This window comes from Pithys albifrons, chromosome 8 (assembly GCF_047495875.1).
Source record: "Pithys albifrons albifrons isolate INPA30051 chromosome 8, PitAlb_v1, whole genome shotgun sequence".
NCBI classification, from domain to species: Eukaryota; Metazoa; Chordata; class Aves; order Passeriformes; family Thamnophilidae; genus Pithys; species Pithys albifrons.
This window is the reverse complement of record NC_092465.1, coordinates 25388003-25409115: the sequence shown is the minus strand read 5'-3', so window position 1 is coordinate 25409115 and position 21113 is coordinate 25388003. Positions and strand designations below refer to the sequence as shown.

The window sequence follows — 21113 nt, the reverse complement described above, 5'->3', positions numbered from 1 at the left end:
ATGAAAAATGTAATTTCATAATATGGGTGATGTGGTTCAACCTCAGCCACCAAATAAACTCACTCCTCTCCCCAGCAGGATGGGAGAAGAGAATTGGAGGCGTAAAAGTGAGAAAACTTGTGGGTTGACATAAGTACAGTTTACTAATGATAATATGAGAATGATGGTCATAATAATAATAGTATATATAATTAATGAGAAGAAAAGTGAAAAAGAAAGACATATAAACCCAAGAGGCAACGAGAGGGAATGAGAACAATTGCTTGGCACCACCTGAGCGATGCCCAGGCAGCCCAGGCAGCCTCCCTCCAGCTCTGCTGCTGCTCGTGGCACCACAGGGTGTGCTGTGTCCCTCGGGCCAGCTGGGGCAGCTGTCCCACTGTGTCCCTTCCCAACTTCTTGTGCACCCCCAACCTACTCTGTGGTGGGGTGGGATGAGGAGCAGAAAAGGCCTTGACTCTGAGTAACCTCTGCTCAGCTGTAACTAAAACATCCCTGTGTTATCAAGACTCTTTTCAGCACAAATCCAAAACATAACCTCATAGTAGCTACTATGAAGAAAATTAACTCTATCCCTGCAAAAACCAGCACAATGGGAAAAGTGAAGGACTTGATAGTACCTGTACTCCACACATTGGAGAAAGTCATACTGTGAGATAAAGGAAACCTTGCCTCAAGCAAGTAACATTGACTCCCATCTGTCATGCCTGTATTATGTGAGCAACTGATGCATTCCTGGTGCAGACAGGCATATCTTGAAAATGTTTTCGTTGATAGCTCTGCAGTCTCTTGTGCATGGTTGTATGTAGAGGGATATTACATCTACAAAAATTGGTTGAAGACTCTCCAATGCATGCATGATATTAGACCTTTACACTTCAATTTTTTCTTTTGTTGTTTGCTAACTGCATTCTATGGTATATTGCTTGTGGTTTATTTATTGCATGATTGACTTTGCAGCTGTTGTAGGAAACCCCCCAATTCTTTTAATGTTTTCTTCTCCCTAGATTCCTGTTCCCAATCTTATTTCATTTGCTGAAGCTCTTGAAGTTGGTTATAGCAAATACAAAAATCCATATCACAATTTGATCCATGCAGCTGACGTTACTCAAACTGTGCATTACATAATGATTCACACTGGTATCATGGTAAGAAATGTTGTGAAATTCAATTTACTTTTTTTTTTCTCAGATTCTGCTGTTTTGAATAAATGTGCACATATGTCTTTTCTTAAGGAAAAGGCTTCAGTGAAAATTGTGCAGAGATTCCAAAGTACCATTCAGGCTGTGAACTTTATGGCATTTTAACAGTTCTTTTGGGCTGAAGCTCCCCAATGAGGAGGGAAAAAAGAGGAAAAAAAATCCTTCTAAATATTTGCTTTTCATCACCTGGACTTGGGTATTACATATCATATTAGAAGAGATAGATTTGCAGGAGTGGGTAGGTGAGAAATTTTTACTTTCACATCACAGCATGGGAGGTGTGATCAGGCAAGGAAGCTTTAGTATCTGCTGAGGTCCTGGCTGTTGGAAGATACACTGAATCAGTGCAGGCTTAGAACTACAGCAGCTTAGAATGGTTTGGGTTGGAAGGCACCTAAATACAATCTAGTTCCCACTGCCCTGCCATGGGCAGGAACACCTTCCACTAGACCAGGCAGCTCAAAGCCCCATCCAGCCTGACCTTGCACTCTGCAACTGCTTTTTCTTCTAATTTGTTACCTTCTTTAGGACTGCCCTTGCAAACTGTACGTGCCTATAGTGGGCAGGATATTCCCTTTGTCTTACAATGTCACAGTATTTTTTATTATTTATTTGGGAACTGAAATGAGTTTGTGCAAGCATTTTTATTTCTAAACACTTATCTTAAATTTAATACCAGCAGTAGAAGTCTCCTCACTATCAGCTTGCTAGGCAAAAGTAAACACTGACTGAAAGAAAATGGACATTGCTGTCAATAACCTTTTAATAATTTCAAACCAACAAGCAAAACAGCTGGAAAAAGACAGTGTCTGCTTTCTCTTTGTGGAGATATGAAACAATTCCATAGGACTTTGGAAAGGAAAAATTTAGGGCTGACTCTGGATGTTTGTGCTCATATATATATATATACAATAAATATCAGTCAGTCACTTATGTTAAGCCTTTTCTCACTTAAAACTTTGCCTTTGGCTTCAGAGGGGGCAAGGAAAGGACCCAACACATTGCAAGTTTTATTCTACTGTTTGAAGTATTGTGCTTCTAGGTATCACGTTTTTAAAGCTTCAACTCCAATCCTACTTTCTGAGTGAAGCCCAGAGTCTTCATCAGCCAAAATTCCTTTTCACATTGAGATGTTTTCTTGATTAATGACTCCCATATCAGACTGAAGCAGAGGCCAGACAGCTCTTGCCAAGATGAGTCCAAACCAAAGTTGTTGTATACAATATTCACCTATCAAACTCATATTTAATAAAAGTCTTGAAGACTTTAGATCATGGCTCCTAATCTACCCTTAACTTGTCTAAGAGTTAAGTGATGTGAGACATGTCTTTGTTGCAGTTATACACCTGGGCCAACAATTTAACAGGGAGGGAAATCCCTATTATGTTATACATTATAAACATCCCTTTGACCTGTTGTATCTGTGCTCCTCTGCTTTTCAAAAAACACCACAGCATTCAAATTTTCTTTGTGATGCCAGGACAAGGTTCCAACTTTCAGAGCTGTCCTTGTCAATTTGGGATATTTTGCCATTGATTAAACAATTTTGCAATGCACTTTGTGTGTCTCTGAACACTGATTGAAGGAATCTGTTTCATATTTCATATTCATATTTCCAACAGTAGCTTTACAATATTAGCATCTTAACCTTCTAGTTGCATTTTGATATGAGTTGGACAACTGTTTTCAAAAACGTTTAGACTTCTCTGCTGCAAAACCTCTTTAATGCTGCAACACTGCTACAAAATATTTCTAAAAAATTAGGCTAGCTTTAATTCATATTTTATTTGCCAAATTATGACACTGAGTTGTGATATTTCACTGTCCATGGCAGGGGGATTGGAAGTGTATGATATTTAAGGTACTTTCCACCTCTAACCATTCTATGATTCCATGGTTCTGCGATAGAACTAGGACAACACTGAGTCAAGAGGGCCTTCCAACAGATGTAGCTTGCCAGGCAGAAGGAACATTTATGGAAATCCGTGTTGAAAGCAGGCCCAATGATTCTGCAGCTTGCAAAGTATTTCTGTCCCAAATGTCACTTGCAATTTGAGAATGCATCAGTATCATGAGAATGTTCTATTTAACTTGTTGGATGGGGTTTTTTCTTGTTGCCTGGTTAAGCCTCCAGAATCCTACTCAACAATTTAAAATTTGCTCCTCAAGCTGATATTTTTCAGAGCATGTTCACTGCACGCCTCTTTTAACTCCGCTGTATTTCTAACAAATACCTGGATTGGAGAAAAATTGATGCAATTGCAGATCAAATTCCAGTGGGGTATTTTTGCAGGTTGGTGTCAATTTGAAGTTGCTGAGCGTTCATTGTATCAAGAACTGATACTGACTCCAAATCTTGCAAAGGCTTGCCATCTTCCTTGTTCATTTCTGAAAGGCATACTGAAGCAAATGTTTCAAGAAACTCTTGTCATAGAAAATCCATTTCACAATTGTTGAAGTCGTGTGTTTTGTATCTTTTATAGACAGCTGGAAAACAGCTGTTTTTCACCATTTGCCAAAGAATTTGGCTGGTCAGAGTTTATGCTTCTCCACAAGCCCTTAGAGAGATTCCAGTGAAGAATAACACATATTCAGAGTCACAGTTAAAGGAATAAAATTATCCTTATATTTTCCAAAAGTTGCTGTCTATCTTAAGAAATAAAATCCAGCTACCTCAGAACAATGTGTTAAAAAGTTAGAGATGGCACACAATATATTAGCCTTCCCAAGAAATTAAGTCCCAGAAGATACAACTGAAATGTATAACTTAAGCTTGCATTTATGAAGTTTTCATCTTCATAAAGATTTAAGAAACCAAGTCCCAGGGAATACATCTTGTAAAGAACTTTTGACTCATCGATCATCTTCCCACCATCCCTTTTCTCCTCCCACGTACCTGTATTGCTCAAAGTAAAGGAAAAAATGTCTTTACTGTCAATAAGTGAATTGTGAGACTCCATTTCTTATTCAGATTTTAATCCATCACTGTCAAAAATAGTTTCAAACAGAGCTCATGTATCTATTTACTTCTAAGCAATTTCCAATACTAGAAAACATCTGATAGAAGAGGTGTTTTACATTAGATGTTACACCTCCATTGCTTAGTATCTTTCAGGTTTCAGCTCTTCACAGTCTTGCAGGCCTTCAGGTATCTGCTTTTCCCTCTCCTTTTGAGAAAAACATTTGTTAACTGTCCATCTAAGTGATTTTTTTCTACTTCCTTAAAATCTTTAGGCTAAAATAGTTCTCTGACTCTCCATTGTGAATACTGATCTCAGTTTTGACTGTACAGCTTGCGTTTCTAGGATACTTGCTCTCATATGTTGCTGTATGAAGTCTCTGTGTAGCCCATAGATATTGTTTGTAAGGAATGTTCTTCTATTTAATAAGTTCATTGTGTAACAACTATTTGGGTTTCCAGAAAAGCTGACCTTTGAAAAGGCATCTTGAAGAAAAAGTTTATGTTTAGTTAACTAATAATTTCTGTGTTTCTGTTCTATTTGGTATGTTGAAAATATTGTGAAAGCCAGGACTGGTCATGGCCTGGTTTCTTGTGACACATAATACTATGAAGGTCATAGTTTCCATTTTTAGAACTTATTAGAGTACATTCTCTCTCCTCTGTTGTGACCTTTTAAATTCTGTACTGCTTCACCAACAGCCAGTACTTGTTCCTCAGCAGTCTTACTTTGTTGCTGAATGACCTGTTTTATTATTCTCACATTACTTATGAATATTGACTGTTTCCTTTCTTCTTCTTTGAAAGAAGTGCTGCTATTGGGAAGTTTTACTGTATCTGGCAGCTTATACCTCTCATATCCATTCATACACATGTATGTGCATATTCAGGTGCCCAAAGTTGAGCTCATTCTTTGATCCTTTAGAACAGAAGCTTACTGCTACTCCGAAAACATCTGAAATGCGTGTGGAAATGCTTGACTGGCATTTGACTTCATCAGTCCTATGACTGTGGGAGTTAATTATCATAAGATTTTTCTGCCCCCATCTTTAGCTGGAGTAAATTTTCTCCTCAAGGATGATTTATCATTCAAGAAATAGAAATTGAAAGTAGATAATAGAGGTTATTTTACAAACTGAGTGATACAGAACAGCCCCAATTAGTAAGAGTTATAAAAAGGCACAAAACTCCAGGGTCTGCATTATTTTGTATACGTGACCTGTGTTACATTTTGTTCTGTGTAACTGCATACTAACCTTATGCACCTTTTTGTTTTGTTTTGGTTTGGTTTAATCAGTAGAAACTATGATAAAATTTGGAACAGAAAAGTCTCCCATGGACCTAATTTTAGTGCTATGTACACTGGTAAAACACGGTTAATGCTGATGTTGTACCTTGAATGTTTTATGAACTGTATACATAGTTTACTAAAAGACAAATTATAAGCTTAACTTCATAACAAGCTTTTAGATTAATATACCATAATTTGGCAAGTGTCATATATGGAATAACAGATTAGATACTCAAAACAGTTGTGAAGTATAGCATGTAATTCTCTCGATAACTTCTTATATATTTGGCTGCCAATATTTACTTTGCTAGTGACCAAATGGAGCTAACTTGGTCTCTGAGAAATAATACAAGTCCAAGAACTTATTTTACTGTATAATACTGAAGTGCTATGGATATATAGTTACCTAGAATAAGACAAGCAGAAAGTTTGTTCCAGTAAAAGGTAGTCCAAAACATTTTCAGTACTGCAGTGTGTAATCTGAGTTGGGCCATTATAGAAAATGTGACTAGGATTTGTTTTTCATTTCCCAGCACTGGCTCACAGAACTGGAAATTTTAGCAATGATCTTTGCAGCTGCCGTCCATGATTATGAACACACTGGGACCACAAACAATTTTCATATTCAGACAAGGTAAGCAAAGTGGTCTCTTAAGAGTCATATCTAGATTTTGCTGTTCATTGGTCTGAACTGTTTCATACCTCTTACTAATAAAGCCAGGAAGTAACCAGGTCATTCCTGATTTTGCAAATTGCTTCCGTGACCTCTGTACAGTAAAATGGAACATTCACATGAACAAAGGCAGTGTGGAAAAGTAAGGAATAGCTCCATAGTGTTTGAAATAATTCTATTTTGGAGCTGGTATGTCAAGAGAAATTTCAAAGATATTCAGAACGTGGACTTGAAAACCCTCACTCCTCTGTTTGTTCACATAAATGCTGATAATTCTGACTCAAAAATTTCTTCTACCACATCCCCATAAAAATACCACCTTGCTTCCAGCAATGTGCCTGGACATGCTTCAGGGCTACATTTTGTTTCATGTTGTGTATTAAACTTACAGGGTCCTGGTGCAGAGGGACAAACCTTCAATTACAGCTCTAGAAATACCTTCTGTGAGCCCTCTCCTAGCATGTTTTGGCAGCATCTGCAGGAGGCTTGAAAAAGAAATCTAGAAAGGAATCTAGTTTGAAAATTAGGTTAACAGTATTCTCATGGAGGTGCAGCATGTTGTTCCAGCTGCTGGTCCTGTACAACAGCACAGTCCTCCCCCTTAAAATATTTTCAACTTATCAAAGGAAAATCCCTGACCAATCCATTACTGAGTGATAAATGATATACCTGATACTTAACCTATTACAAAGGACCTTGTTGTTCTCTTACGGTAGACTATACTTTGTTTTTAGCATCCTCACTTGAGGAGTTCGCTTTAGCTGTCTTAAAAAAGAGTAAAATTCAGCATAGCACTGACATATTCTAACAAAACAGCTCAATGCTAGAAATATGACTACTTGGAACAGAAACATCCTCACACTCACCTACATAGATAAAGTGCCCAGTGGTAACATTTAAGTTAAATCTGTAACACACTTGTGCTCCAGGATGTGTCCTTCGATAATTAACAAGTTCTGTCTTAGCAGCTGAAATAAGGACATAATTCTTTTTTGTCCTCAGCACAATCTGGTTAAAAATAGACTTCAGTTTGTAGTTCCAAGTTTTCCACATTTCTATATTTGTCTTTAATATTTTGCTCTGATCTACTGCAAGTGGAAAATTAATTAAGCTGTTAGCCTTGAATTTTACTTGGGCATATTGCAAACAGGTATTTGTTTTGTAACATAGCTCATTCTTCTCTCCTAGTGTAAGTTGGCCCTAGTGTGGCATCCCAGGCTGTGATTCCAGGCTTCTTTTGCCTGAGAAGAGCTGATGGAATGGCTGCCATAATCACAGCAAATCTTAGCACTGCTAATCCTAGCCACAAGGAGCTGTGTCCATCAAAGTGAGCTTCACAGACATATGTATTTGGCACAACACAGATTTTCCCATGATTTCAGTTGGATTATGGGTGTAAACATACTGATTATTTAGCAGGTTATGGTTTGTTCCCTCTAAATAAAGTTTCCAATCCTATTTTAATTTTTTTTAAGGTTCACTTCAGCTTATTTATGTCAGAGGGAGCTGCAGTGCTGAATCATCACACTTTCTTCTACTATAGACTTTTCAGTTGACCAAGTTAAAAAATTCAGGAAGAGTTTTATCAGAATGAAGTGAAGCACAGTGGGGAGATCTGAGGTTGCTTAGCAGGTCAGATGAGGTCTTGGGGAAACAAATTCCCCAAGAATTAATGACATTTGAAGCAAAGTGTGATAAATCCACACCGTATCAAAATTTGTGAAAATCTCAATACAACTTTTGAATAGTACATTAGTCTTTAAGAGGGAAAGGACACTGTATTAATATAAAGTTATCAGCTATAAGCGTCCTCGGAACAATCAAAGCTTGATGAACCCATCACTGCCTGATGGCACTGGACAGAACACAGGCTGGAAAGATTTTTGACCTCCCTGTGAGGACCACACTTAAGCCAGGGAGAACTTAATAGCAATAAGTGCCTCCAGAAAATCAGAGCCTTATGTTCCCAACTCTGCCTAATGACATGGATAGCACACAGGTTGAAAGGGTTTCTGACCTCTGATATGAGACCACACTTAATAGCAAGAAAAGAACTTTCCTCATGACAGCTCCCAAAATAACATTTATTAATACAAGTACGTGACAATGACAATACGGGTTACTTAGTCAGTGATAACACTTAGCTGTAGGATTGTACAAAAGACCCCAATAGACACCAGCACAAAAGGCATTTTACAGGCAACTCCATCAGTATACCCCTCCCACAACAAACTTAACTAGCAGAGGATTTCTAAACAGAAACACAATATTTTAACACCACATGTGAACACCCTCAGTAACCCAAAAGAAAAGCAACAGGAAAAAATATAGCCACTTCCCATTTACACGTATACACCCAGTGAGCTATAACAAATTATAATTAGTAAGGCATAGGAAAATAAAGTAAGAATTTGGTTGCTCACCCCTGCAATATCCGATGGGATGGAGGAGACAGGGTAGCTCGTAGGTTGCCCTCTGGGAGGTGCAAGTGTTTCTCCCCAGTTTTAGTTTATCCTTAATCTCTTTTTATACCTTTTTTTTTTCTTTTTAGGTGGTTTTGTGTGACTAAAGTCAATACTTTGGGGGTGATAGACAGATGCTGCTTGGGTCTCCTTCAGGGTGTCACAGAGTGCGGCAAAGAAAGGCCATGCTAATTCAATAACATTCCATTCTTTGGTAACACCATCACTTATCAGCATCCCTCCAGGGGGCTGAGGTGTTTCCCTCACCTCATCAAGGGCCATCAGCCCACAATATGAAATTGAAGCTTTTTAATATTTTATTTTTTACAGCTGCTTCTGATAATGAGCAACATGGGCCAAAGCACATCTCTCAGAACAGGAGTGGTAACTTCTTAATGCTCATGCTGTTGGTGAACATGTTGCATTTTCAATGCTTGTATTGCCAAATTGTTCTCTTAAGTAGTCTAATTAGAGCATTTCTGTTGTTCTATGATTCTATTTACAGTCAAGAAGCTCAAAGAACTCAAAAATTTTTGTCACACTTTGATCATGTAAATAAAATATCACACATAAACAGTATGTACATGGTATAATGACAACTTTTTATGCATCTAAGATGGAAAATTTATCAGTCTTTCACACAATAGGAACAAATAAACATAGTTTGATACACACACATACACAGAGTCAATAGTTCTCGTGGAGAATACATAGGGTTACCTTTCCCAGTGCCATCATGGGGACACTATTACAAAATCTGCCTTTTTTTTCCTGCACTAGGTCAGATGTTGCTATATTGTACAATGATCGTTCTGTTCTTGAAAATCATCATGTAAGTGCTGCTTATAGACTCATGCAAGAAGAAGAGATGAACATCCTGGGTAATTTAAACAAAGATGACTGGAGGTAAGACTCGTTGTGACGTTCAACCATAATTCCAGTATTTATAAATAATAAAAACCACCAGGCCTTCCCTGTGGAGTCTATTTTAAGAATTCAAATTACAGGAAGTAGTGCTGCCAGTGAAAAGAGTAATGGACGTTTAGAGCCCAGGGAACGCTGCTGCAGTGCTAAATCAGTACTGTTTGGGAGACTCCATGCTGTTGTCCAAGTGAGTTTGCACTGTGTGGGCAGTGGCTCAGGTGAGACAGCTCTTCAGGAAACCCACAATGCTGCCTCTCTTGAGGGAGGTTATCTTTGTCCAGCAGTGAGTTAAAAGCACAGTGCAGAGTCACATTACTGCCAGCTTGAGCACTACTGCCCCTGGGGTTTCACCACAGGCACAGCTTCGTTAAGCATTGAAAAATTTATTCTGTGAAATAATAAAGATATAATAAAGCCCCAGAAGCACTACAGAAATATTTTTTCTACTACTTAATTTTAGTGTAATTCCTGAAGAAAATTTGGCCAGTTGAAAGATTAAGGGTCATAATTGATATATCCCAAACACCAAGACCTGTATGGCTAAAATGAACAGGTGTTAGACTAAGACTTTCTCCATTATTAAAAAGGACATGTTATCTTTGGCTGTTTTTGCTCCATACATGTAACATTTAAAATATGAGTCTTTTGTGTGTTTCTGTAAACATAGATATTATTCAAGGATCCTAAAAACCCCTTTGAAACAGGTAGACTGTGAAGTCAGAGAAACATGTAGTGCTTCTGGGAAAGTCTCCCACTGTGAATGATGCTACCATGAATAACAAAGCTATACTTTGCTTAATTTATATTTTCACAACACTATACATTTATAAGGGAATATGTGAATGTCAGATCAAATATTGGTGTGGTGTATATTTACAGATGAAGGACTGGTTTACATGGTAGATTTACATGATTTTACTTATTTACATGATGAGAACACTCCTAAATAAAACATTTATTGAATGTAAGTCTGCCGGCACTTTTGGTTTTCAGTTAATTCTTTTTCTGTACCTGTTTCTAAAACACAATATTAGAAGTATTTTTGATTTTTTATTTAATACAAAGTGAGAGAGGAAGCATACAGCTTTTATTCTCTTAAAAGAATTATTCTCAGAGGATACTCATTTGAATGTATTTATCAGAAAGTTTGTGTTGTAAATTCAGTTGTGGAGAAATAAATAAACTGTAAATTTCAGCAAGAATTTTAACAAGTGTCTATACACTTAGATTTTCATTGAAACACGAGCCAACCTTGCTCTTCTTTGAACTGTTTTGGGCCTGATAGTTTTGGTGCTGGTAGGTCTCTGTGACCCTATTTTTGCTTGTATTAACTACTGAGTATGGAGAAAGTGATTGTGCCAGTAAACAGTCACCAGAGGCTGATATTCTGCCTTTAAAACCACCATTTTAGAGAGAAAATGATTTTCAAATCTTCAGACTTGTTGCCTTGAGTATGTTTCTTTTTGAAGTGGTGTTTCATATAGAGTCCTACCAGAGAATACTTCCAGGTAGAAAGGAGCAAGTCTTTCAGCTCAGGAGTGTGTCAAGGATGGCTTGGAAACAACTGTGTGCTTCCCCAGTCCTGGCTTCTTTGTCACTAGAGACCATCATAAATTAGTAGTGTAGTCTGGGAATCCCTGCAGCAACATCCAGTGGCTCCAGTCTGCCAGCTAGTACTGTTTGTCCCAGCCATTCCCTTTTGTTATGCCACTGAAGAAAACGGTAGTAGGTTGGAAACAAAGTTTTTTACCAATGGAAAGAGGAGCCTGTGGTTTCTGGGTGTGTGATGTTCATACATACTGCTCAGGTCGACTGCAACAGACTAAAAGGGGGAATGTAATAGGCTCTCCTCACATTTCTGATGCACACTCTTCTCTGCATAGATTGTTTGGTCTGTTTTTCCCACAGTTCTTTGTCCAATTCAGTTACTGCTCATTTTCTCTAACTTTTGTTGCATTTCATTTCTCTGTGGTTTTTGAACCTGTGATAAACTGCCACGCTATTTTGGAAGTTGCTCAATCCCACACTGGCTCTGTTTACACTTGCTTTTCAGCCTCCTCTCACTCAAACCCAATTGTGTTTTTCTAGAAGATTTCATTTTAGTTTTGCAAATTTTATTTGTATAGAGTGGCTACACAGATCCTATTATATGCAGCTAACTTGAAGTTGGTGAGATTTGGCAGCCAGAGAAAGTAGAATTTATCATCTCTTTTAGGGTCTATTCAGTACAACTTAGAAGAGATGTATGAACTGACTAAGAAGCTCAAGAAACTAAACTGGAACACTCAGTTCCATGTTTTGTCACTCAGCTAGGCAATTACAGTCTGTACTTTCAAGCAAACAGTGCATTCCAAAGTGCCAGTCTGTGCCAACCTGCACAACCTTTTCAAGTCTAACACTTCAATTTAGAGGGTGCATCATAGAAATGATAGTTTCCCGGTATTAATTCCTAATATCCAGAAATTCCTGTTATTGTGTCATCAGGTACAGTTGTTCGTTGGTGCAGTGATGGATCTGTTAGCCACTTAACAGAAGCTCTTCAATTTTGTAATTCCTACTCCAGTGAGCTTTCTGGGATCCATATTGAAATTCATGCTGTTGAACTAAGTTTTAAAGTCTGCACTGAGTCAAGTTGGCAGTAAATTTAAATGATAATTTGTTCAACTTTTTAATGTACTTGATGGCATTGATAAATTTCTTTACTACCCCCATACCTATTTTGTTTAGTTGTATTTTCGAAAAATTTAACACTGCTGACTATTTAATCTGAGGTTCAGCTAATTATTTCAGCAAGATGAAGCAAAATGATTGAGAATGACTTTATAGTATTACATTTCTCTTCTGCATGTTAATGTTAAGAAGATAAATGTACTAATAAACTGCCAACTTTAATTAAGTTTAAGATATGGGCTTTGGGTCTGAGCAGGGAAACACTGCCAACGTTCTGAGGATGATGTCCTCCATGGATGATGCATGTGACAGTCATAGTAATTTCTCAGTGTTTTCTCAACTCTGAAAATATGTTCCAGTTATTGATATTGTCTTGTTTCTCTCAGCGCCTCTAAATAACTAAAGAAGAGTATTTGTTTTTCCCCCTTTCTCCTTTGATTTACCGGACTAGTGTCCTAGCACCCTATGTGTTACCCCAACAGTTACAGGTGGTGAGGCAATGTTAATGTCTCAAACCATTCCAGCCATAAGGCATAAAATGATAAATTGCCTGATTCTACAAAAAAAGACAAATAAAACAATCTGTATTATATACAATGCACAATGAATAGCATTTATTTCACAAATTCCCTCATGATTATTCTGTCTGAGGATTCCTATAACTTGAAGATGAATCTTATATCTTCATTTCCCAAGTTGCTTTTGCTCATCTTAGTCTGTTCCTGCACTTTTTTTCATTATTTTCCAGCTGACTAAATGCCTTTGTAATGGACAAATCCAGGTAAAGCTGCTTTCTGTTTATAGGTTAGTTACTTTTCCGAGAAGTTCATGTGTCACTCCTGGTCTCTTCATTACAGCGTTGTTCATCTAATTTTTTCACATAGTCTTATATCTATGTTTTTTAGAGTATCCTATCCATAAGACTTATGGCTGTAGGAGGGTTAAGAGAGGATGAAAGCATGACAATTTACTTAAGTGGAGATGGTATCTTCCAAACCAGTAGTCTTATGATTTGGGGCCTGAAAAACTACTCTGTGCTGTACATGAATACTGTTACCACTTCCCTTCATAGTACAGCATCCTTACACCATGCTAGCAGGAGCAACACTCACTGCATCATCCTGGTGCCTGGAGCTCTGGACTGCTTATGAAGATGCAGAGAGACTTCTGTCCAGGAGTTCCCTGTGAGACCAGCCGAGGTCTCCTTCAATATGAAAGTTGAGAGGTTTTTTTTCCCTGGGAAGCAACTGGGTAATGGTTATCAGTCCAAGAGTAATCTGTGCAATGATAGTAGACAAAGCATAGTAGAGTTTTATTTAACATATCCCTGTCAGGTCTCAATGTTTAATCCCTCTAATTGTGATGGATGCAGATGCAGGCAGGAATCAGCTGCAGGTGGAGAGTCTCTCCTTTGCTGTTAAGTAGCTTTTTAGTGGCCTGAAATCCTCAGAAGTGTGTGACAGGGCGGTGCTACATTGTTTGGTCCTTATTCAGGTGATGGAGCTAAGAATTAGGGGTTTTCTGCTGCTATGACAAACTGATAGCAGTGCCTTGCTTCGCTGTGTGACTTGTGTAGTAGGAGTGATGAGTCTTGTGAGCAGGGGTGAATGTATTCTGATCACCCTTAAAAGTCTGGACTTTGAAAGTTCCTAGGAAAATCTCCCATAGAAAGGGGAAGTAATAATTATTTCAGTGTTACAAAAACAGGATTTAGCAATGCATAGCCCTAAGTTTTCATGTAGTGTCAGCTTTGTTTGGTTTTTTGCTTTTTTTTTTTTTTGGCTGGTTGATTTGTTTGGGTTGGTTTTTTTTAATTTTGTTTTTGTTCTTTTGATTTTGTGTGTTTTGGGGTTTTTTGTGGGTTTGACTGTGTTTGAAAGGTACAGTTTCAAAGCAATGCTGAGAAGGAACAGCTGGGATGCAAAATAATCAGTATCTACTGTGAGGTCAGACAAGATAAGGCATTTTCTAAATACAAGTTGCTATGGCTGCTTGTTATTGATTAGAAATGAGGGGATTGAGTCTTTATCTAGTTTCATCAAAGCAAATTATGAATGAGGAATATCTGCTCAAATAGGTAATTAATTTTTTGTTTGAAAGCAGTCTTAATTGTCTTTATAACAAAATATTCTAACAGTTCTAAAGAAAACTGCAAATTACCTCTTAGAAACAGTTCTTTGAAGAAAACTGGATGTTAAGTAAATCAAAGGTATGAATACAATGTGAAAGATCAGTGGAAATGACTAAAATAGGATTCTACTATTGTAATGTGATGAATTGTTCCCCATATACATACAAGCGACACTTGCATGTAACTCCTCCAATCCTTCTAACATCAAGGAAGCAGAATTTTCCCAGTCAGTAATTTTTATCAACAAAATGAACTTAATTTAACATGCAATCAGAATTGATACACTTTCTTACATGATTCCTGATGCATGTTTTACTAGTTTCATATTCATTTAGTGCAAAGGTGATGGACAAGGCAATATAATCTGACCATAATACCAAGATAAATTATAAATCCCAAACTTGTTCTGAACCATTAAATAGGCATTGCAGTGTTTTTGAGAGGAAAGATAGTTTGTTAAAATGATCTTATGGTCATATAATGTTGATAGTGTTCCAGATGTAATACCTTTTACTCTTCTGAGGGTTTCCACAGCCTTCTTCCCAGGCTTTGTGTTAGGCACACTCTTCACTAATATGAGGACAGTAATAAAAGACACAAATGTATTCTCTTGTGTGGTGGTAATCCCAGAGATCAACTCATTTTTGAATATTCTACTGCTGGAAAAATAAGTAAAGACTTATAATGGGTGAGAGAACTGCATGTAATATTAGCTTGTGCACTAGCAAATAGGATTTACAAAACAGTGTGACTCTGAAATAATGATTGCCGAGTACATTTTCTGAGGTACATTGCTTTCACAGAATCCCTTTAGGATACAATGTTCAAGTTGTTAATAATTTATTTCAGTGCTTTTTAAAACATAATAAAACCCATGATGTTGTTTTGAAAGTTATAAATTAACAAGTACTACTTAAACAAATGTACCATACATAGAATAAATGAATTCTAATCAGTCATTTTGCTTTTAATTATTCGTAGGGAGTTGCGTAGCTTGGTCATTGAGATGGTCTTGTCTACAGATATGTCGGGTCATTTCCAGCAAATTAAAACGATGCGCCACACTCTGCAGCAGACACAGGGGTAGGTGATTTTCCATTCTGTTCATTATCTGTAGTCTTTCAATGAGCTCATATACAAGAAAATAATTTAAATAGTTGCTTTTGTTTTGAGATAATTGGAGCATGTCCTTGAATTGACAGGGTAGACAAAGCCAAAGCCATGTCTTTGATTCTACACGCAGCAGACATAAGCCATCCAGCAAAATCCTGGGAACTGCACCACCGGTGGACCATGGCTCTGATGGAAGAATTTTTTCGACAGGTGCCATTTTAAAAATCCTTTAATAAATCTAGTTCAAGATGCAATGGTTACACAACTAAATACTTTTCTAATTCTACCAGCAAGATTGCTGTTGGTTGTGATTGACAAGCATACTCAGCAGCATATATTCTTTACTCTTCATACATACCATTGTCATTAATTCAGCTTTTATGTGTGTTAATAAGATGAAATATTATAGCTTTATATCTATTTCAGCTGATTCCAGAATTCTGAGTGCTGTAGTGTCTTTTTTTCCTTTCAATTATAATATAACTTGTCAAGCTGTTTTCATTCTGTAGACAGAGTTTTATATATGCTTTGTGTTTAAAATAAAGCACCAGCAGGATAGGATTAGAGAAAATAGGAAGAATTCATGTTCAGAGAAGAAGGCAAAAAGTTGTCTCCATTTCACATTTCAGCAAACCCTCCTATTTCCTTTCCTTGCTAGTACTTGTCATGAATGCCACACAGCTGTGAAGGTGTAGCTTTCAAAACAGCCTGATCCAAAGCCAGAGGTTAGTCAGTATCATCCTGTTAACACTGGCCATATATCCTAAACCAAAAATGAAGACACACCTTTGTGAAAGTCTTTTCGTTTCTGTGAGGTATTGGATTCAGAGAGAAAGCCCAGTAGATGCTGGTGTTACTACTGCCATTTTTAAACTCGCTTCAACAGGTGAAAACCTCCACATTTCTCCCTGTAATCAATATTTGTGACCATGCACATTGTCAACATAACAGTTAACTGAAGTGCAATTCATAATCAAATCTGGTTTAGGTGTTACACAGTTTCTACAGTTATGCACCGGTTTTGAAATTGGTTAAGGGAATAGTGTATGTCTTACTCAGCTTGCTTGTCTTAATTGTGCTACATGTCGACATTTTCAAATCAGGTGGGTCACACTGGAAAAAGGAATCAGAGAATAAAAGACAGTGTGTTAAACTGTAAATTTGTCAGGCCCATCTGCCCTGTAATGATCTTGCTCGGTTCCTGGGGATTCTCCATATGAATTCTCAGTAGGGAGCATCAGGGCATCCTTGTCAGGGCTTTGCATGGGGGAGACAGACTGGAGACCTGGTGCCTTAATCCAATCCTGGTGCCTTAATGAATGGACTGAGTTTTATGAAAATAGTGAGTAAAGCCATGACTTTGTGTTTGCTTCTGTAAATGGAAATTATGAGCATTTTTAACTTGAGAGCAAAAAAGAAGTATCAAATTGGCCTAGAAAAAAAGTTCATAAAATGACCAACTGTAAAAACACATTAAACACACAGAGCCAGACTAGACAGAGCCTATGGGACACTGAGGGAATGTGTCCAGTCAAGTGGAGGTAATGTTGGCAGTAAAGAGTATCACACTGGTCATTGAAGGCATAGGATCAGCTAATGTTTTAGTTATTTTTTATCCATTCATTAGAAGAAGTAACTGGATCCCAAATAAGCTACTCAAAGACCTGAGAAAGCATTTAACTACTTCTACTGCCTTACAGGAAAAGCAGCAGAGTCTGAAACAGCTGACAGAAATCCATAGGCAGCTTTCAAAGTTGTGAGAACCAGCAAAAGATGAACGTTCACCTTGACAAAAACTTTGTTAACTACAGCTAATGGTTAAAATATGCACCAGTGTTAACTTCAGGGAAAAAAGCCAAACAACGCTTTAAGTTTAAAAGCAACAACCGCAGAAAATGTGTTATAATGCCAAGGAAAATCTGCACTACTTGTTTAAAATAGAGATACAGCCACCCATCTCAAACCCTTAAAATTAAAGAAATGCACAGTTCCAGTCAAAGAAATATCACAGCTTCTACAGCATTCTGCTCTCAGTCTGATTAGATGAAAAAACACTAAAAGAGTGTTAAAAGTGAGCTCAGCACCTGGACAAAGAATTTTTTTTACTGCTTTGATCTGTGTCTTTCTTTAACTATCAATTTAATTGTCAGTGCTATGTCCATTACTACAATTTACAATAGGCATAGACTTAAATGACATTTAGATATCAATTGCTACTATAATTATCATGGCTAGGCTTTGTGAACGAAGATTTGGGAAGGGGTCTACCCACCTAGGTGTGTGCTTCGAGCCTGCGCAGTGGATTTTTTAGGAATAACTACTATAATAATTGCAAAATAATTCATTGTTAGTGTAAAGACCAACTTGAAAACAAAAAAAAATCAAACCCATTCATTACTAGTGTGGAATTTTATCTTTTTTAATACCTAGTGAAGGGAAGATTACAAAATCAATATTTCTTTAGAAAAGCTGAATTCAACATTGGCTGAAATTGTTAGTACTACCCCAGTTTATAATATGTTACAGCTTGGCTCCTGTATTTACATAGACATGCTACTAGCACTTCTCCTAGTAGTAAGGGTTCATGTGTTCTTCCACATCAAATAATTAACATTTATGTGTAAAATTTAATAGCCATAGTAATAAACCTCTCCACTTTCACATGAAATGCAATCTGCAAGCTACGTCTGTTCCTGTGGCTGAATTGGTTTTATTGATATCATGATTCTAATCTTTCCTCAAATATAGTTCAGAGGTGTGTGATAAAAAGACTAAGGAAGGTTGATACTGCCCCCTTTATCCATCAGTTTCTGATGAGATCTTTGGGAATGTGGTCTGTTCATGTACTGCTTCCCTTGGAATGGTCATGAAACAGCACTCTCCATGACAAAATGTAATGTGTAACTTTATTTTACTTGAAAGACTAGGTTTTTCTATATCTATAATGGCAGTACTTCTGAAGGTCAAGTTTGTCCGGAAACACAAATTACAGCCTCCTTTGAAAGATGTCTCTTCAGGGGTTTTTTTGTGCACTAGACTTTCTTTTTGAGCTTTTGTAAATCTGTTTGTCTACTGTGCTGAAAATAGTGATACACCCTCCTGACTGTTAAGACTGTTGTAACAAAAATACTCTTCTAATGTGTTAAAAGTTGAAACCTTTTCAGAACTTGGTTGTACAAATCACTTTTGTAATGAAACTGAGCTTACACTTCTTTAGTGGCTTCAGCAGCAGAGAGACATACATGCCTGCTAGTGAGAATAAGTTCAAGCCAGTTCATACCCTTCACCTGAGTGAATTCACTGAAGGAATTTTGCATATTGGATGAACCAATGTAATAGAAGGAAACATTTAGCATTTGACGTACTATTACAAACATGCCTAAGAATTTCTAGGCCCGTTACATCTGAGATAAGCAGAACTAAACTGTGAATATAGAAGGAGTTCATATACATTGAAACTCACTGGCAGATGCCTTCAGGAGAACTTGATTGCAGTAAGTTCCTTTATATGAAAATTGTCAGAAGTAAGTTAGAATTTAGACTATTACTTTTAATGAAAATCTGAAGATTTGTCTGTGACTTGTTTTTATTTAGGAATGTAAGTGAACAAAGTAACTGAGTAAATAATAAGCATATTTAGATATTTTTGTCTCTCTATCCCCTTATAAAATATGTGCTTATAATGTTAAACATTGTTGTTTGCAGGGAGACAAGGAAGCTGCTTTAGGTCTTCAATTTTCCCCACTCTGTGACCGCAACTCCACTTTGGTTGCTCAGTCCCAAATAGGTAATGACAAGTTATGTTTTCCTCTTTCTTGTATGTGTAGGAGCATGTGAATTCTCATGGACATTTCATATACTCTTTTTGAATTTTAATTGTTCAAAATTCCATCATATAGAAGGTATTTCTTTGCACCTATCTCTTCACCAAATTCACATGCTCTTACAGCAGAAATGTGCTGATCTCAAAAGAATGTGACATAATTTCATCATATTGTGATGCCAAGGAGGGGTAAGAGAGGGATTACCTTGAGCCCAGCTTCTACTGTACACACTTTAAAGTCTGGTAGATCATGTCCTCAGACTGATTATCTCTTGCTCAAGAACTTGCAGGTCTGTCCCTACTATAATCTGAAGGCCTGGTACAACTTTGTAGATCCATCTCAACTAAAAGCTAATTCATATATCAGATCTCTGGACTACAATTAAGCCTGTCATTGTGTCAGGGTCAAACTACAGAGGGTCAAGTCTCTCTGAGTTGACAAGGACCACTGCAATCTGTAACTCAAGCTGTATTTGATTCCATTTCACTGGAATTTTAAAGGCAATGTGGTTGAGCATCATGCCTTCTGCAGGAGAGAAGCTGAATGGTAAACTGAATCACTGTTGCTCACCTTTGTGCTGTGTTGCATGGTTAGAGTATGAAGACATCTGGAAATCCATGGCTAACTCATGTTTTAACGTATTTTTTTTTTCAGTTAAGTGCTCAGGAAAGAATAATGCTTCATTCTCTCACCGTGTCATTCCATACCGTGATGAGCACTTTAAAATGTAAAAGACATTGTTCAGAGCTGACATCTCAGAACTGTGGGATGAATGCTGTCTCCTAAGGATATTACTTGTTCTCTTCACTGATTTGACAGAACCCTCCCACACACTATGAAATAACACTTTACCACCACAGAATAATAAACAGCAATTTGAAATATTAACTCCTTGGCAAGAAGCTCTGAATGGTAAAAGAGACAGCATGACTTTTACCACTCTGGCTCAACAGTAGCTTCCTTTCTATTCAATAATTAATATTAATTTCAAATGGTTGGTGTATTCTGCAGTGCATAAAATTTATGAGAAAAAGAATGAAAAGCTGAAATTATTAATATCTAGTTACATCTGTGCAGCTTCAGGTGTTGTTTTTTTTTTTGTTTCCGTTGTACTTTTTTGTTCAAGATTATGCAAGTGGTATCTACTATATTGAATTGGGACTGCAGTTAGAAAATCAGCCTGACAGTGAGTACTTTTAGATTTGAGACTTGTGGAAATGTAAAACCTGGTTTTATCTCTTTTTCTTCCTTAGGTTTCATTGATTTCATAGTAGAACCAACATTTTCTCTTCTTACGGACTCAATGGAGAAAATTGTTATGCCTCTTATAGAGGAAGCGTCAAAATCTGAAAGTCCTGCATTTGGGACCCCCAGGTATGAATACACTGCTTGGTTATTGAATTAACATAAGCTCACATAATAATGTCATTCTCGGAATTATCTTAACAGTTGGGAAGGTAAAACAAATAGCTGTACAGTATTGCCATCCTGTGGTGCTACATTGTATTTGCAAGCTGCTGTTACTCCATTGACTGAACGGTTGTGCTTTTAAAAAGGCAAAACAGCAATAGCTCTCAGAATAAACACAATTAAATCATGCAATTGATTTTCTACATTTTTTTAAATAAAATCATTGCAATAGATTCTTGAAGTTACTGGGTCTCTTATCTTAAACCATTTTCAGAATCATTTTAACTGACAGTTCCAAAAGTCATTCTTGCATTTTGGAGAGGCAATTGGAAGTACGGGTGATGAAGGTGGTTTCAGGTTTTTTCTGTTCTTTGTTATGCAGTAGGTCACTTTCTCACTTCACCTTTCCATATATGCACTTGAGACAAAATTGATTGCACTTACAGTCCACTTG

At 37.2% G+C, this 21113-nt stretch overlaps 1 protein-coding gene across 5 annotated transcripts in view; it reads left to right on the top strand.

Moving 5' to 3' along the window:
• The window catches only part of PDE1A (phosphodiesterase 1A), a 183917-nt gene that overhangs the window by 141724 nt on the left and 21080 nt on the right, over window positions 1-21113 (top strand). For all 5 annotated transcript variants that reach the window (XM_071562123.1, XM_071562124.1, XM_071562125.1 and 2 more), the window contains 7 exons: window positions 1008-1148; window positions 5986-6086; window positions 9368-9493; window positions 15294-15395; window positions 15515-15635; window positions 19131-19212; window positions 20503-20623. In XM_071562123.1, coding sequence (XP_071418224.1) covers window positions 1008-1148; window positions 5986-6086; window positions 9368-9493; window positions 15294-15395; window positions 15515-15635; window positions 19131-19212; window positions 20503-20623 — 794 coding nt within the window. The remainder of the gene's footprint in view (window positions 1-1007; window positions 1149-5985; window positions 6087-9367; window positions 9494-15293; window positions 15396-15514; window positions 15636-19130; window positions 19213-20502; window positions 20624-21113) is intronic.